The 19,366-nt window shown below is 40.0% G+C and overlaps 1 protein-coding gene across 1 annotated transcript in view; it reads right to left on the bottom strand.

Moving 5' to 3' along the window:
- The window catches only part of CASP9 (caspase 9), a 785,542-nt gene that overhangs the window by 468,321 nt on the left and 297,855 nt on the right, over positions 1 to 19,366 (bottom strand). Inside the window, exon 4 of the mRNA XM_044060440.1 lies at positions 5,524 to 5,613. Coding sequence (XP_043916375.1) covers positions 5,524 to 5,613 — 90 coding nt within the window. The remainder of the gene's footprint in view (positions 1 to 5,523; positions 5,614 to 19,366) is intronic.

The raw sequence follows: 19,366 nt of genomic DNA, 5'->3' as shown, positions 1-19,366 counted from the left end.
AATAGAATCTATGAGCATAATTATGAAGTAAGAACCAAATGCACTACTAATGCACTTTATAGACATAAAACATGCTGCCTGGAATCAAATTTTAACTTTTTTGTTTTAGAAGTGGTGGGAAAGGATGTAAGGGGAGGTTTATGGGAAACCTCTATAGAGTATAAAGAACTGTTGTGGCAATTATCCCTGGAAGCTAACAAACACCCAGGTCTTAATGATATGGTTTCCCTTGCCCCAGTGTTAAAGATGAGAGCAGCAAAACTTTAGGTGCCTATATGATGTATATTTGTTTTAAAAGATTCTTGCTTTTGGTACTATATATATTTTTTTTCCCTTTATGGGTAGTACACATTATGTATAAAAATTGTATTTCTTGCTATTTCCACCGATTTATTTTTATATGTATTGAACTGAAGATGCCATTGTTACAAATTTACAATTTTAATTATTATGAGTATTATATAAGTTTTTATGTGGTTTTAACATGTATTTGAATGATTAATTATAGAATACAATATTAAAGATGTAGTATTTTTAGAACTGTGTTAAATGAAAATAAGGGGTTGTTTTTTCTTTAGGTTAGGTGTATGTATGTTTGTATAAAAAGAAAGATTGGGTATATGAATTAATTAATTATTTAATTACTTTATTGTTTTATTGAATAATTTTAGACAATTAACTTAATGAAATATAAAGCTGGGAGTGTTGTATGATATGCATTCTGTTCATCTGAAGAAGTCATTCGAAACGAAAACGCTTGTTGGTTTTGTGAAGCGTTAATGTGCTGTTGAGTTCTTGGATTTGTGCAATAAAGAGTGGTACGTTCTACAAGCCTTTTACTCTGCTTTGCTTATGTTGAATTTTGCATCTAGTAATGTAGCTTTGACATGATCAGGCAAGGCTTGTTCCTTGAGCCAGGCTTGCCTACGTATGACTGATCCTGTAACAGCAGCTCTACATGAGGCCTCTAGAGCATCAAAACCACATTGTAAGGTATGCTTACCCATTTGTTCTGCACTATGCATCAAATCCTGCAACTCCTTCAAGTCTGGTTGTTCAGGTTGTGACATTTTACTCTTCAATTGTGATAACAAAAACTGTTGGTATTTTAGCATATGAAACTGACAGTTTAAGGCCCTCATGGATAAGGTAGCCGAGGTATATACCTTTTTCCCCCACATTTCTAAGGATCTGGAATCTCTCTCGGAGGGCAATGGGTTTTTGGCAATGGAGGCCTTAACTCCCTTGGGGCCCTGTGAGATGGTTTCTGGGTCAGCAGCATGGCTTTTGTAAAGAAATTGGTGTGAATCAGGAACCCTGTAGTACCTGTCAGGCTTAACTGGAGCTGGGGGTAGAGAGTCCGGGTTAAGGCAGGCCTCCGAGTAAACATCATCTAGTATGTCCAAGACAGGAGGTATAGCCAGAGGCCTATGCTGAGGTAAACAAGAGAAATTCCCTGAGCCTTTTCTTGGAATCTGAATAATCTTGGCCTTCCCAGTGGAAGTGTTCCCTTAAGGTATGCAAAGTTTCCCCAAATGAGTAATCCTCAGGGGGGGATACAGAAGGGATGGACTCCTCCGCATCAGAGTCTTCAAAAGGGGAGTAAGAATGTTCCTCATCATCAGAGTGCTCTGAAATAATGGAGCCCTGGTCAGAGGAGGGGGAATCTTCCTCCACTCTGGGCCTTTTGTCCGGTGGGGGCTGAGAACCTCTGATTAGAGTAATTAAATCCTCAGCCATTTTAAGCATATGTTTCTTAGGCATGGGGCCTGTTGATGGGCCCTGTTTAGCTGGTCTCTTAGGGTGCAAGGATGCTTTAGACTTAGTGAAAGCCTTGATGGAGAAAGAAGAGGAAGGTCTGAAGACACCTTGAGTGGAGGTGGACCTGTCCACATTCTGAGTTTCAATGCCAAGAGTGGCTTCGGTATCTGCAGTCGGGGTGTGGGCCGAGGAGCCTGCGACCTTGGGTACAGGAGACACCGTCAAAGAAGTGTCGTCGGTAATCAGGGGCTGCATAGGCACCTCACTTAGAACCGGACCACGTGTAGTCGGCTTTGGCGTGGTGTCGGTAGAGGCTGCTGACCTCGTGTGACGGTCCTTATCTTTGCATTTTTTTTAGACAAAACCGGAGTCGGAGTATCTGACGACATAGTATAGCTAAATGCTTTCCCCAAAAAATGCTGGGCGAACTCCGCCCGACGCTTAATAGCGCGTTTGTTGAATGTAGCACAAAAGCGACAGACCGAGACGTTGTGGTCTGGGCCTAAACAAGGAATACAGAGGGAATGGAAATCCTTATGCGGTATTTGCTTCCCACAAGAAATACAATTATTAACTTTGTCTGACATCGGTCTGAGGCAAGAAAAGTTTCCCCAACGGGGTACTTAGCTTTTAAGAAGTCTTCGGTTTCCAAATTTCGTAATTTCAGGAGCTGGCCGACCGGCACTTGCGAACTGCTTCTGCTTCGGGCACCACATGGCAAGAAAGACTGAAGAAAATGGCGTCAGCTGGTTCTTTTATACCCCTGTCGCACTGACGTCAGGGAAGAAGCGACGACAACCGACTCCGGACCTAGACTTTGGAATTCGGCCGACCGAGGACCCACCTGACGGCAGGAGAACCCATCTGTTATGACTGCAGCTGTATGCACGATGAACATCTCAATTGTGATGACTGCAACAGTGAAACACAAAGAACATCTGAAGTTACAATCGTGATGGATTGATATAATTTTTCAGAAGTGTAGCTGGCTCAACCAGCAACCTGCAGCCTCAGCTCTTCAAGTGAAGAGGAAAACAAAAAAACAAAGGACACTTTACTGTATTACGCCTATCAGATCATTACAATTAGATCTAAAAAAAAAAAAAAAAAAAAAAAAAAAGGTTCCCTCTACCTGCACAATAACTAGGTGGCCAGATGCATGATACCTGCCCCCTCCCCTCCTGCCCCAGCCATTCAGATCCCATTTTTACACACTGCCCCAACCATTCAGATCCCATTTCTATGCCCTGCACCAACCCTCCAACACATTTTACTAAAAATAAATAAATAAATAAAAAACTTCTTTTAAACTGCAGCAAACAGTTGCTACAGTTTATACCCTGCCTGCACAGAGCGCTACATGTTTTAGTTAAACAAATAAAGTTAAACAAATAAATAAATAATAAAAATAAAAAAAGCAGTTGCTACAATATAGACCACACACTGAGCACTGCAGCACTCTGACCAAAAATGCAATACTGGCTTTTAAGCCAGTATTGCATTAGAGGGAGATCAGGATCGGTTGATGGCTAACCTCAAACAATTTGTGCCTGGGGCAGTCACCCCTTCTTGCCTTGCCATATCTATGCTACTGCAATTTTTCAATCTATATAGTGGCAATTTACTCAAGTAGTAAACCAAAACTAGAACTAACAATAACCAGATTTTTGTGACAACTGTTCTGGGGTTAGGCCCACATAGCAGAGGTGTAGCTGGCTGTTCTAGCATCTGCGCCTTTTCGTTTGAACAGATCCCCTCCGGGAGGCCTACACACCACATCAGATACACACCCCTCCCTGTCTCAGATCTTCATTGGAAGAGCAAAAAATAAAATAAATAGAAGGGTCCTCTCTATTATAGGACCCCTCACCACTCCCTATGATCTTCAATGGAAAACCAAATGAAAAAAGGTTTTTTAAACTGTAGTAAGCTACAGCTCACCACACATATAGGAAGAATGCAGCACTGGACTTCATGCTTGCACCCCATAACACCTTGTGCATACGGTGGCTGCCCTCTTTGCCCAACCTATGCTACACTTCTGCATCTTTACTATTTTGTATTTTACTGGTTTGGAAAGTAAATGTACTACAGCTTATGTCTCTCTTTGAAGTACATGTTTAACATGTTATACTTTGTAGCTAGGCCTAAAAATGGACACAAACTGTTTTCTTTAAGGCTCATCTTCCTGCTGGTATTTGTCAATGTGAAAGAAATCAACATTTGGCTCATGCGGGGTAATCCAAAATTGTTCAGTTAAATTCACTTTATTTGCATCCGAGGAACAAGAGAGAAAGGGAACTGAGATTGGACAAAATGTTTTTATAGTGGCAAAGTCCTCCATAACCTCCATACAGAGGCTGTGTCCTAGTGTTCCTTTATTTTTTTTCTAATACAACTACCCCTAAGGGCACCAAATCTGAAAATAAATCCCCCCCCCCACACACACACACACACAGTAGCAATGTAATTTAGCATTCCAGTGACTGCATTAGTGCCCAATTTGCATAGCTGTGTGTTGACTTAGTGAACAACTCCAACAGTACTTTGGCTTGCTAGTTTTCCCATACTTTGTGCCACCCATTAATTGTTCTCCTAGAAAGGTTCATAAATGTGGAGTGTCTCCTTATAAGTTAAATGTTCACTGTAAAGATGCATCGTGGAACTTAACACACTGCTTCTGACACTACTACAATAAAACTTCTGTGGCATGACATGAAGGAGCACAGGTCCCACTATGGGTTATACTTAGTTATGGAACACAAAAGTGTATTTTTAGTGGCTTTAAAATTAGAAAAAGACCTCTTGCCTTAATACTGAGTGTTATTAAATTATTTGTTTTGAGACAGCATTATGCCCCATCACTGAAAGGATCAACTGCAGCTATGCTGATGAAAGGAGAGCAGTGTTTGTGCTGGATGACAGAAGTTGATATTTTGCACAGGATATTGCTCTTGGGATGAATGTGGCACACAGTCTGAAGAGGACGTCTGCTGGAAGACTACTCAGCATATACAGTGTATGACCAGTTATGTATTTCAGGTTGTAACCAGGCACATGGTTAACCCTGTCCTTATACAACCTCAATCAAGCTGGTTGATCTCACCCATTTCATTGATCACTGCAGCACATCCTTTGCTTTGAAGTCATCCACTGTCACGGACTGCCTGATATGACAAAAACAAACCTGTTACCAAATTAGTTTCAGGGAGGTAGCTTCTCACTTAGTTTTACAATACGAAGAACAATGGAAAAATAAAGAATAAACACTATGAGATGGATTCATTAACACCTACACTAAGTGCACATCATTCAGAGTGAATAGATAGCACAAGCACAACTCCTAGCTTCTTCCTCTTAATTTTAGTTTTCCTACTGATTTTGTTGCAATCTTAAAATATCGAGGGGAATTCACTAATGTTACTACAATACGTAGACCATGTCTGCACTTTAATCTTTCTGAGTGAATAGACATCACAAAAATGAAGTAGGGATATTCTTGAATCCATATCGTGTCCACTTAGTATAGGTGTTCATAAGTCCTGTCCTATATATTAACAATTCTATTAAGGTTAGGCATGATTAAACTTAACTGCTGATGTGCTCTGTCAATTTCATACCTTATGTGAATTCTGGGGTAGCTAGCTATAGTACAACATTGCTTTCATTTCAGTACCACTTCATCCTTTTCAAATGTTATCTACCTACATACTTATCTATCTCTGCTGTGCATGTATATACAGCTGAATAAACAATTCTTACACATCACAGGATATGGCAGTTGACACTCTTCCCGACATATAAGGTTTACATCTTTCTCCTTCTTTGGTAACAGAGATGTTTTATCTTGATCTGAAAAACAAAATTAAATAGCAGTGTAACAGCATGTAGCCATTTCAAGTATGATACCACGCAAAGTCATAAATGTAATTAATACAGCTCTAAGTGTCTAAGTTTAATCACATCTCTTCTAAATCCACCATTTAAAGAAAAAATGTCAGTGAGGCACTCAGTGTGTAGATTTTTTAGAAAACATCACAAATGGAGTTATGTCTGCCCGAACTACACTCAAGAAAACTGAAGCACCACTGAAACATAACTTATACTTAAAACATTCTAGAAATAGAAATGATCTAAAGAGTGCTGAAAAGCTACCTTACCTTCTTATTTGATTTGCACATCAGTTGTGAAATTATTCACTGCACTTTAAATAATGGCTACTATGCAAACTCTTTAGATGGTACTTTACTAAGTTGTAACAACAAAACTGTTCATCTAAGCAATGAGCAAAGCCACTCACAGAGATACATTATTGGTACAGTAAAAACAAAAGTTATGTACTTACCATAATGATAGATTTGTGTTGTCTGCTTCTGTCCTTCTTCGAATCCAACCACAGATCTGACTTCGGCCACTCGAGACTGAAGTCCAAGCTCGGGCTCCTCCCCTTATCCATAACCCTCTGCATAGCCAAACATTACCTCAGATAGAGTTTGCTAGAGAGAAAAAAAAATTACCATCTTGCAATCATCAGCAATAATGACACTCATAAAAGATTATCCAAAAGATTATGGATGCTCAGAAGCTGATCTGGAACTAAAAAGAGTACCTGAAGGGCCTTGGAATAGGCCAGTCTGGTCAACCTTGACAAAGGAGCAAAAAGTTCCATAAACAGGTATGGGGCTAGATGGGAGGGAAGCTAAGGAAGGATGGAAGAGACAACACAGATTTATCATTATAGTTAGGTACATAACTTTTGTATCTGATGTTGCCTCTCCATCCATTCTTCAATGCACCTTGGGTGTATTCATAGAAGGATATTCCAGAGGATGGCTGACCCAAATGCTGCTCTGCCTCTGCAAAGTAAATCCAGTTAATATAATGCGATATGAAGGTATGAACATTAGACCAAGTGGCTGCAGCACAAATTGTCATCAATAGATGCTCTGGAAAAGAAGGTTGTAGAATTTGCCACTGATCTAGCAGAGTTTTGTTAAAGGGAGACCTCCCTCTTTGTATAAATCAGTTAAGCAAGCAGATAACACCTAAATACGGTGACTTTAGAAACTCCTTAACTCAATTTATTTGCTGAAAAGGACAAAGTTGATTATACTTTCTGAATAATTTTGTATGTTGAATGTAAAAATCAAAGCTGCCTATGAACATCCAATAAAATGTAGCATGTATTCTCCTTTCAGAAGAAAATGGGCAAATTAATGTTTTGATTTACGTTTTAGTAGCTGCATTTGGCCCTTATGAAAAATAATGTATGGATGTTTACATGATAGGGTCTGGAGTTAAGATACCCTGTTTTGAAACGTAACTGCTATCAAAAAAAGTATCAAAAATGTTTTTCATGCAAGGAATTGAAATTCCACCTTGGCTACAGGTTCAAATGGTGGCTGAGTTAGTGCTTGAAGTAGAATAGTAATATCATAAGGAGGAATTGTATCTCTAAGATGAGGCCCAAGAAGAAATGCACCCCTTAGAAAGGCCTTGGATAATTTTAGAGAGGCATTGGAGGACTGAATTTCTCCAATGTGGGAACAGGAAATAGATGATAACTGGACCTTGATAGTAGAAGAGCTGGCACCATTCTGAAAAAGGCCGGCTAAAAGGTCTAAGATCAGTGGAAGTGGTGGCAAAAATGGGTCTAAATTTCTTTCCATAGCCCAAACAGAGAATCTTTTCCATTTGCTTTTGTAAATCTTCCCAGCAGACGGTCTCTGGGAGGAAGCAAGAATATGGATAACTGGTGAGGCCAAGGGGCAGGGCTCTGAATTAGAAATGACTGGCTCCCAGCTAGAAGCGAAGATACCGTCTAGATCACCAGCTCATTTTGATCTGATAGTACGCATCCTGAAGGTCTATGCAGCACATCCAATCGTTCACTGTCTGAAGTGGGAGAATGGACTGAACCATGATCATCCGAAACTTTGACTGCTTGACATATTGACTGAGATGGCGGAGGTCTAAGATTGACCTGAGGTTCACTGTTTTTTTGGCACTAAAAAGAATTCTGAGTAAGCTCTGGATCCTCAATGGTCTGGTGGGACCTACTGGATGACTTGCTTGTTTAGCAGTTTTTGCACTTCCTTGCATGCAGCTCATCTGTGAGAGAGTGCAACATTTGGGAACTTTTTTTGGAATTTGGGGGAAAAGGATAGAAAGGGAATACAATAGCCCCTAGTTATTATCATCTGAACCCATCTGTCATTTGTGATGGAAATAAAAGCTTTGGGGTGCAGCAGCTGGTGCCCCCTTACTGCCTCCAAAGAAAGGCAGTTGGGCAAACTCTTTAAGAGTCCTGATGAGGCCTCTTGGTGAATGGACCCCTGCAGCCTTGGCTCTGCAGTCCACCTTTGCTTTGTGGGTAACATTCATTGTTAGAACCCCCCCCCCCGCTGCCTTGGGGAGGGTCTGTCCCAGGAGTGTCAAGAGAGAACCCTTGAGATTTTTGGAAACAGTTTATTTTCCTCCTGTGTGCTTCCTAGAGAAGGACCTCTGGGGGTTAGAGAACCATATTCTGACTGCAAAAAGGGACTTTCCATCTTGCTCACTTCTGGCTACTCTCTTTAACTTTGGACCCAGACAGTGTTGAGCCATCAAATTGGTTATTAATAAAAGACATCTTGAACTGCTCCACAAAGTCACACAAGGACATCCAGGTAAGTCTAATGGTAATGCCCATGCCTATTGCTCTCAGAGCACCTTTTATAATGTTAGGCATGACACACGGAGACATTTGACAAAGATCGAAGGGTGGCTAACTCAGAATCCAAGGTTTTCTTATCTTCTGCAGATCTAGACCCAGAAAGGGACTTGGAGATTTCCTTCATCAAATCTCACTGAAATCTAATATGTGCCAAGTAATTCAGCACCCTCGAAGCAAAGGCAGCTGAAGTGTATGTCTACTTCCCAAACCTGCCAATATCCTGTATTCCTTATAGGGGGGTGAACAGAGGAGCTTTCCTCTGTGAGCTTTTTTCTTGCTGACGGCTGCCACTACTATGGTATCTACAGCAGGCCCCTTGCTCCAACTACGGTGATATTTTGAGGAAAACAGGTACTTTTCAGGCTTGTGGGGTTATGTCTGGTTCCTTCAAGCCCACTTTGAGACGAGATCCACCATCTCTCATCTGCAGGCATATCCACCCAAGATGTAGCTGAGCCAGAGCCAAAACTGTCTTGAGGACCACATACTCCTCTTGGGAATGGGCTTTGGAGGACTACACCCTTCTGTCTGAGAAGTTCAAAATTTTCTTCAAACAAGGCATTCTGCAGGGATTATTTTAGGGATCCTAACTCTTCATCAAAATCTGTGTTCTCTAAGACAAACCCCTGTGGTAAGTCTATGTGCCTCGTTTTACACAAATGCTTCCAAGGAGCTTCTCTGGTGGGATATTCATAAGAAGACTTGAAGGATACTTTCAACTTCCCTAAGGGGATGGACTCATGGGTGTTCAGGTCCAGCTATCCCAAGTGCACCAGATGTAAAGACCCAGGGGTGTTCTCTGGGAGATGGGTGGAGCCAACCTGGGGAGAAATGTCAGTGTCTCTGATTGGGAAAGCACTCTTGACAGTCTTGAAAGCTAACAGAGAGATCCAGAGATTTGGATAGCAGGAGCTAAAGCAATCTCACTAGGCAACCTTGTAACTTCACCCAGCTCGGATCCAAAGTTGATGTTGGTGTTGAGCTGTCCAGCACTGATGCTCTGAGTGGAAGGCATGGCTCTGAAACCTTCTTTGACATTTACTTCTCAGAAGTCAAGGCTAATATCAAAGGCCTCTTGCTGGCTAAATCTGCAGATGATTGCATACTCAGAGAAGTCACAGAATCCCCCCACCACCAAGACACTAACATCTTACAAGAGGGTCTAACACAGACAAATGATTGGTGCCAAAGCCATGGGTTAAAACTCAAAGCAATGAAATGCATTACAGTACGTTTTGGGAAGTTGGTCATCCCAGAAAATTGTGTCATCAACAGAACATCCCAAGAGATGACCCACTAGTCATGGATCTGGGAACACATATAGACAGTAACTGGGCCTTCAACCAACATGTATCCAAGGTGGTAAGGAAATGCTTCTATGCTGCTCAACTTATAACTGCATGGCATCAAGGTCCAGGGAAGTCACTGTTCCACTATACTCGGCCTTCATCAAACTCATCATTGAATATAATGGCCACTTTGGTATATACCTGACCAAACACATGCAGCAACTACAATGTCTGCAAAAGTTCGACTAGAGAGAGGTGATCTATGCCCGTCATACAAGGCATCCCTGGACCCCACCCAGATGAATCTCTTGCACAGCCACAAAACAAACAGCATTACAACTAATAGATCTAAAGATCTAAATTTTGCTTGCAACATAAATATGACATGTTGGAGAGACAGTTATGTATCTCAGAAAATTCCTTTAATCTGGAACAGGCTCCCCATTCATGTGAAACAAAGTCCCTCGATAACCCTATTTAAGCCTAACTTATACCACTGGATGGCACCCAAATCTCTGATGGACAGAGGCGGCCAGTAAATCATGTCGTAACCAACTATCGCCTCTATATAAACATCTAAAACATATCACTCGGGGGGCATATTTGGGTTGCACAGCTAGGCTTATAAAGGTGCTAGCGGTAATTGGTCTAGTATACACCTATAACACCCCCCCCCCCCCCCAAGTCAAACCCATCCCCCTGGATCCAGTGCTGAAGTTTCAGCTCCAAGACCCTTCTGGCTCCAACAATATGGGGACAGTATGGGTCAGGGATTCCACTGAAGTTGAAGATAGCCATATCTTTGGGTTCAGGGCAGACAAACTCTTGGTGGTGCTCAATTCCATAACTCCTGTCTCAGAGAAAAAAGTCAGGGTAGGAGCAACTACTAGGTGAGGAGAAGGGACAAAAATCCCAGGTCAAGCTGGGGCTGGAACCAGGATGAACCCCAAATGAATCAGAGTCCTGAGAAATTTCCTCATCATGCAGTCCACGTCGGCTTCTGAAAGGCTCATGTTTGAATGAACTGACTGCAGGGATGAAGTGGTGGAGGGAGGTCTGGATGACTGATATCTAATTCTTTCTTGTAGGAAAGGAAATTGGAGCAGTCGAGACTAGTTCCAGAGAAAAACATGGCTCCAGGACAGAGGGAGTTTTGGCATTGATCAGGATTCATTTCCGAAAAGAGCCTCGGATCCAAGAATTTAGACAATTTTGCAGCCAGAACTGGAGATGCCAAAGATGAATATGAACAATCCAGAGAATTCTTTGTAGATTCTTTGGACTGATCTTTGTAGGTTTTGTCTTCCTTGGATTTGTCTACAGCCTTTTCTGATGAAGGACAATCTCCAATACCAGTTTGCGAAGTTTTGGACATTTTTCCTGCTGGGGCAGGAAGATGTCCTTTCATGATTAACTTATTTTTTTCTTTCTATATCTGCCTAGGTACCAAAGACTGTGCAAATATCACACTGTTCATCCAAATGGGAAGCTCTGAGACAGTAAACACAAAGAGTGCATCCAAATTTGGAATCTTATACCTGCAGTCCAGACAGTTCTTAAACCCATTCAGTTTATCTGACATTTTGAAAGCTGCAGGAAAAAATGGTAATATATGACAGTTTAGGAGAGGGAAAACATACAAGATATATAGCTGATTTTTTTAAGATGGTGCTAAGGCACAAGAAAATTCAAAAATAAGCTGTAGCCAAAGTTTTTGAAATTCAAAAATGCAGATCAACTACAAAATGGGAGGTAGGGTATAAGATATATATTAGAGAAAAAAAAATATTGAATCAAAATACTCTTACAATTATTTCTCCCAATCTTCAACCCACACCTGGGCAAGAAGATTTGTGTCTGTCTCGAACGAGCAACAAATGAGATCTGATATAATATCGGGCTTTGCACAGAGTTATGGGTAAGGGGATGAGCCTGCGCTTGGCATCCAAAATACTGAGTGCTGAAGTCAGATCAGTGATCAGATCCGAAGAGCCATCTGTTCAGGAAAGGATGAAAGAGACCTCATCAGATCCAAAGTATCTCATGTTTAAGAAGAAGAAAACAACAAGCATATGACACCAACTCTTCTTCCCTGAGGATGTCCCCCAAGGAATGCCAGAAGTCTGTGTCACTGGATGTATAATTAAGGATAGGCAGCCCAGTAGTGCCCCTTCTCACACTTGAGAAAATGGAATAGAAGAAAGGCACAAGCTACTTACTTGCAAAAAGCCAGGAAAGAAAGTACAGTTGTGTAAGTTGCACTTACCAAGCAGGAGATTTTTAATTCCTCACTGCTGGAGTAGCCTTTGGCTATACATAAGGAATCCAGAGACAGCGCACACAATCCGCACTTTATTCAAAGAATAAAACGTCCAAAACTAGATCACAGAGTTCGTAAACGCTATTAAACATCCAGTACATGCTGGCCAGCCTGTAGCTTAGACTTCATCAGACAAAATGAATTAACTAATTAAGCATTATATAAGGAAATACATTTGAAAAGACCAATAAAATTCAAGCATCTAAGTTAAAACCAATAAAAATAGTGACAGTCTGAGGAGCTCATTATAATAAAATTGTGAGTGATTTAAAATGATCTAATAAATATGTAAAAAACTTTTTCCTTTAAAATAATTACAATATTTAGAAGCAGAAGTATTGATTAAAAAATGATTGTAGTTAATTAGGTTTCTAAAACCCACAATAGAATGAAGCTCTTTGGTTAAAAACTGATAAATGTATTTATGTGCACAGTAATTGTAGTAGGTACATAAAAAACAGAAGCATAGACAACAGTGCCCTCTACTGTTCATAAAACTACTTAATGAGTTTCAAACTTGAATTGATCTCAGTTTGAGAGCTGGAATTATTGAGATACATTCATTTAAGCCTGGTGATTTGTTGGCCTCTAATAAAATTTGCCAATACAGTTCCCTGGATTCAAGCCATTCTTCCCAGGGACCTCCTCTTATTTCTTTTTTAACTTGTTCTAAAACAAAAAAGGAGAATGTGGCTTCTTTACAGTTCTTTGTGTGTTTGTACAATGCATTGGTGTCCTTTGCTTTTTGTATCTCATATAAATGTTCATAAATCCGCCTCTTCAATACTCTTTCTGTTTTCCCAACATAATACTTAACTGCATTTTGTACACAATGCAAGGTAAACCACCCCTGGGACTCACAGTTGAATGAACCAGTGCTATATATATTAATGTCCCTTATTTCAATGTAAATTTCTCTTTGTTGGAAATGTAGGGACATTGTTTACAGTGCCCGCAATGAAATGTTCCATATGAGGTGTTATTAAGGCATGCCCTCCAAGTAGTGATGAGGATCTTTGTGAGATTGTTCTCTAAAACTTTTTTATGCTACGTGCATTTTATATACCATTTTTGGTGTTTTTCCTTTTATGTTCGGGTATATCTGAGAAAGAGATGAATTTTTCCCACTCATTGAGGATCATGCTTTTATCTTGGAGTTGAAGCCATTAAATTCCAAGATAAGTGCTGATTGATAGTCAGATTCAACTGGGGTATGATTAATGTTGATGTTTGTCTGACTCTTAGTGGTGTGCTCACTTAAGGCTTTGTCATTTAGACAGCCTTTTATGGGTTTAAATTTGGTCTTTCTGTGTTGTTCAACTTCCATTCTAATATTTTTTATGAACTCGAGTGGGTATCCTCTGGCAAGGAACACACTGTTCATCCAAATGGGAAGCTCTGAGACAGTAAACACAAAGAGTGCATCCAAATTTGGAATCTTATACCTGCAGTCCAGACAGTTCTTAAACCCATTCAGTTTATCTGACATTTTGAAAGCTGCAGGAAAAAATGGTAATATATGACAGTTTAGGAGAGGGAAAACATACAAGATATATAGCTGATTTTTTTAAGATGGTGCTAAGGCACAAGAAAATTCAAAAATAAGCTGTAGCCAAAGTTTTTGAAATTCAAAAATGCAGATCAACTACAAAATGGGAGGTAGGGTATAAGATATATATTAGAGAAAAAAAAATATTGAATCAAAATACTCTTACAATTATTTCTCTCAATCTTCAACCCACACCTGGGCAAGAAGATTTGTGTCTGTCTCGAACGAGCAACAAATGAGATCTGATATAATATCGGGCTTTGCACAGAGTTATGGGTAAGGGGATGAGCCTGCGCTTGGCATCCAAAATACTGAGTGCTGAAGTCAGATCAGTGATCAGATCCGAAGAGCCATCTGTTCAGGAAAGGATGAAAGAGACCTCATCAGATCCAAAGTATCTCATGTTTAAGAAGAAGAAAACAACAAGCATATGACACCAACTCTTCTTCCCTGAGGATGTCCCCCAAGGAATGCCAGAAGTCTGTGTCACTGGATGTATAATTAAGGATAGGCAGCCCAGTAGTGCCCCTTCTCACACTTGAGAAAATGGAATAGAAGAAAGGCACAAGCTACTTACTTGCAAAAAGCCAGGAAAGAAAGTACAGTTGTGTAAGTTGCACTTACCAAGCAGGAGATTTTTAATTCCTCACTGCTGGAGTAGCCTTTGGCTATACATGTTGTATCCTGCCTAGGATACAACAATCAGCCAGTTTCACAAAGCTCTATCTCCCTCCCATACCTACACTCTGACTGCTGATTGGTTAGTCGCTTGGAAGTCAGCAGTCAGAGTGTAGACAATTTCAGGACTTTTGTGCCCATACAGACAGAAAGAGCGTACTCATCCTGAAACTTTAAAAGATATAAACAGTAAACAATTCCTTTATATCCTAACAACTAACCATATACAGAAGCAGGGAGTTGGAGGGTGGACTGCAGCAGTGAAAAATGTTAATACCTACTGTTATTGTAAATGCATCTTACACAGCCTTTGGCTATATGGGTTGCTTACCAAACCTTATCCAACCTGGAAGGAGAAAGCTGAATATCTACTCACTATGCATTTTGCTATGTAGACTGCCTGTCTACTAAGCAGCACTCATATGCCACAAAAGAACCTGAAGAACAAGAGCAGAGTACCTGTGTGTTTTTATCGCATCATTCTGAGCAATGAAATTTCTTTTATCACAGCTGGACCATCCAAAGAAAAATCCCTGAATCTTCCAGGGAAGCATCAAGAAGGACTTCAGAGGAACATCCAGAGCTAAGTGAAGAACCTTGGATGGCCAGGATTCACCCCAACTCCTCCAGCAAAATGCATATCTAGTAGATACGCAGTTTTGTTTTTCCCTAGTGACCAAGTTCACTAAAGCTCCTGTACTCGCTTCTGCCTGCTTTTAGGACTTAGGAGATACCCTTACTTAACCTGGAAGGAGAAAGGCTAAGGGTCCAGGAGACTCTGAAGAATGGTCCTATTAAAGCCATTCATGGACCTGGTAAAATAACCCAGTCTGTAATGCTTTGTAGAAGTATATACAGAAGACCATGTAACTGACTCTAGAATGCCTCTAGAGTCCACCCCATTGCAGTATGCCATAACAGAAGCCAAGGCTTTAATAGAGGGTGCCTTGATGCTGCCTAGAATACATTTGCTACGGAGGGAATAATAAAAAGCAACAGCTGAGGACAGCCATCTCAAAACTGTTTTGATACGATTTGTCTTTTCTTTGTCCATTCATAAAAAATAAACAGTTGGTCTGCTTTACTAAAGGACTTGATTCTGTCAAGATAATAGTACCCAAGCTGCCTAAACATATCCAGTGCAAGTAGAATCCTTTCTTCCTAGTTCTGCAGATCCAGGGAGAACACTGAATCAAGTCTTCAGTTTCCCAAAGTAAACTTTGACACAACTTTGGACATAAATGAGTGATTTGTTCTTATTGTTTTCCCATCTTTTCCTCATTAAAGAGGTGCCTAAAAGATATCAAAATTGAACCATTCGGGCAGTTAACTGAAGTTGTTCGAGGTTCGAGTATATACCAGTGTCTTGTGAGAGAAAACTGGATATATGAGAAAGTTTGTGGTGATTACCCTTGACCAGTTTCATAGGATGACAGAACTAATGTTGGCTCCACCAAAAGGGATTCATCACAATGATTTCTGGATAGTCCCTCTGAATCTTCAGAGTTACCTTGGATATCAGTGGAAATGCATAAAGGAACATCCCAGACCATGGGGATGAGAATGCGTCCATTTTCAATAACTGTCTGCAAGAAGTTCTGGTGCAGGACTTGTTTAGATGTCTGTTTTGAAAGGAAATGAACAGATTTTTTGAGGTGTTCCCCATAAATGGATTAATTCCTGGAAAAACACCTAATGCAATTTCCATTTGTGAGGATCTGTCATGGTCCTGATCAGCTTGTCTGCTACTATATTTTGCTCTGAGATGCTTAAAGGGTTAAAAGAGTGCTGTAGAGTTACCTCCTGAGCCATCATAGCCAGTTTGCACACAGGGTAAGACCACCCCCAGTTTATGTGCCACATCACTGTGGTGTTGTCTGTAAATCACCTGTAGAGGTTCTGAGGACCACAGATGAAGAGATTGTCTGGCACTGATCTGACATCTCTGATAGGTATGTGCTTTGGTTTGTCTGAAGCCTTGCACTCACCCCCCCCCCCCCAAACACACACAGAAACTGCTCCCCAAGCAAGCTCTGATGCAAGTAAAGTTACAGAATGCATTGGGATAAGAGGAGAAAAAGGGAAACCTGGATTTTGAGCCATTTGCTGCCTCCATCAGTACAGTACTTTTTTGACAAAGCCCACAACTGGAATCTGAAATTCCAGAGGTGAGAATTTTGGGTACATGTGTTTTTAAAAGCTTTTAAATGTTTCTCATGTGTAACCTGGTGAGACAGATCATAAGAATCACAGAAGCCAATAAAAAAGATATTCTTTTGCCAAAGTCTATGACTTGGAGAAGCTCAGGAAAGTTTCTGGATAGAAATCCACCTTTTCCTTAGTTAGAAAAGCTTTTTGATGAGAAGTATCTAAAAAAGCAGACCAGAAACAGAATACTGTGTGATGGTGTGAAGGAGGATTTTTGAATATTTAACTGGAACCCCAAACTGGTAAGGAGAGAAGGAATCCACGTTAAAGACTCTTGACATCTGGGAAAAAACTCTGCAAAGATAAGCAGTCTAAAAAAAGGGAATATGTGAATGTCTTGCAGACTGCAATGAGCTATCACTGGAGTTGGACATTATGTAAATACCCATAGAGCTGGAGATAGCCCAAAGGGTAATTTACAGAACTGATAACGTAACCCAGACAAAAAGAATCTGAGAAATTTCGTAAAGCTCCTGGCTACAAGCATGTGATAAGCATCCTTTAGACCTAGTGTTACCATAATGCTCAGAGACAGATAGAGAGAGAGATAAGGGGACTTCCAAGACGGCTGAACATTGAGTAACAGCTTGTTTCTAGCTCTCCCAGTGTGAAAACAGAAACTCAGCACAGAAGGCCAATAGACTTGTGTTTATGGGCAAATTTCAGTAACTGGTTATTAAGTGCACTGCCTGGATGCCAGGAATAAAGAAAGTTCTGCAGCTGTTCAGCAAAAAGCAATGCAACCTTCAGACATGACTTCCAGTAACCTACAATAAGATACAAGACAACTGCATACAGACCTGGTTAAAATAAACAAAACACTGATGGAGTATATCAATACAAACAACAAAAGGCTTGAAAAAGTGGAAGAAGCTTTAAACAAATATTCAGATGAGATGATAAAGCTGCAAAAATCAGAGGTCGAAATGATGAAAAGGCTGGCTGAATATGAAACTGCTCAGGAAGCAATGTTTCAAAAAATAATAGAATTAAAGGACAGAGTATGTAGGGAAACCTGAGATTTTTCAGCTATACCAGAGAAGCTGGAAGGAACAGACTGCATTAATTTTATGAAAGCACAAATAAGCAACTAGACAGGTACTCCACAGCAGGAGTTGTTAGCTGAAAGGGCACATCATGTGTATGCTTCAAACCCAGCTATAAGAAAGCAATCTAGACCTTTAATAGTAAAGATGCAATCCTACCAGCAGAAAGAGTTGATTCTGATGAAATTGAGGCAGAAGGACAAAATAATAAAAGTAGAAGATAGAGTGTTTTTGGAGAACGATTACTCGTTGTACACCAGGCAGAAGAGTAGTAAATTCATTCCACTATTCAGGGCATATCAAGACACAGGTCTGAGATTCAAACTACTGCATCCAGCTGTCTTTAAGGTATTTTTCCCTGGAGGGACAAAATCATATTTTTGATGAAGTGCATATTAAGAAAGAAATACAAAAGTTTCTCTGACAAAAAGGTGAGCTGAGGAGATTCTGCTTCTTGTTCTTCTGGTAATAAAGATCAGAGAGAGACTGAACCTGTAAAAACGTTCCCAGTATTTCAACGAAAAATGTTGGCGAGAAGGAAGGGAGCATGAGAATTGACTAGAAGAATTGAGAGTACATTGGAAATGAAGAAAAGACAGGATTCGGTCAATTGAGAACACTACTAATAAAACCAGTAACTTACTGTGGGATTACAATGCAGTAATCATATTTGAGAAATATGACAGAACAAGGAAAATCTGGAAATATTGGACATTTTCAAAATTTAATGGACTTGTGGGGGGCTCTAAAGTATATATGCCCTACTTGATTTCATTAATGTTTGGAAAAATGCATTGAGGAGGGGAAGAGAGGGGAGAAAGCTAACTGTAAATAAAGAACTCATTTTATTTTTTTAATAGTACTGTATTTGTGGTGTATGGGTTTCTTTGCATGCTATTTTAAGTGTAATGGGGATTGTAAATAGGTCCTGTTATTTTTTTTCTTTTTCCCCCCTCTTCTCTCTTTCATCTTGTATAGTTTTGAGAAATACAGGCTATGCAATGTAAGGAAGAGCCTAGTTAAAAAGTACTTTTTCTCATTCTTGCATGGGGAAATGAGTGGATTAAGGATCTTAGATTGATTAGTTTTGAGAGAGAGCAAGTAAACGGAAAAGAATATTGAATAATATGAGGCTTTTTTCTAGCAGATGTATGTATACTTAGTAGCAATTCTGCAGCTGGCCTTCATGTTTCTATGGAAACAATCTGATACAGAGAAATGGGCTGTCTGGTTTTCATGTCTTCATGGACACCATCTGCTAAAGAGAAACTGGTGACACTGGTGGAAGGGGACTGGCTGAGTGAAAAAGAAAAGAGAAAATGGCTAGGACATAATGTTCTCTGAAAACAATCAGGGTTTTCCCAGCTAGAACTTTAAAGAGAAGACAAAACCAATTAGACTTGGAGTAAAGTATTCTCAGTTTTCTTTTAAAATGCAAGGGGAATACTAATATAAACAGGTGCTTTTGTTTTGTTTTTTTTCTCTCTTCTTCTCTGTTTTTCTTTGTTCAGTTATAAGAAATGTAAGCACTGCAATGTAAAAAAAGGGGGTGGAGGAAAGGTCTGGTTAAAAGAGTTATGACATTATGACAAAAGAAATATCAGTGTGCTTTTTTCCCATACTTGCATAGAGAAATGACTGGGTCAATAACTTAGGCATTATCCAATAACAAGTTTATTACAAAACATGTAAACGAAAAATAATATTGAATATTATAAGGGTTTTTTCTGGTAAACAAGGTATCCTTACCAGTTCTGTGTCTGGTTTGCATGTCACAAGAAGATACTTTGATAAAGAGAT

The sequence above is a fragment of the Protopterus annectens genome, chromosome 2.part0 (genome assembly GCF_019279795.1).
Source record: "Protopterus annectens isolate FY-2018-M chromosome 2.part0, PAN1.0, whole genome shotgun sequence".
Classification (NCBI taxonomy): Eukaryota; Metazoa; Chordata; order Ceratodontiformes; family Protopteridae; genus Protopterus; species Protopterus annectens.
The sequence above is the reverse complement of the archived record's forward strand: the minus strand, read 5'-3'. Positions and strand labels throughout refer to the sequence as shown.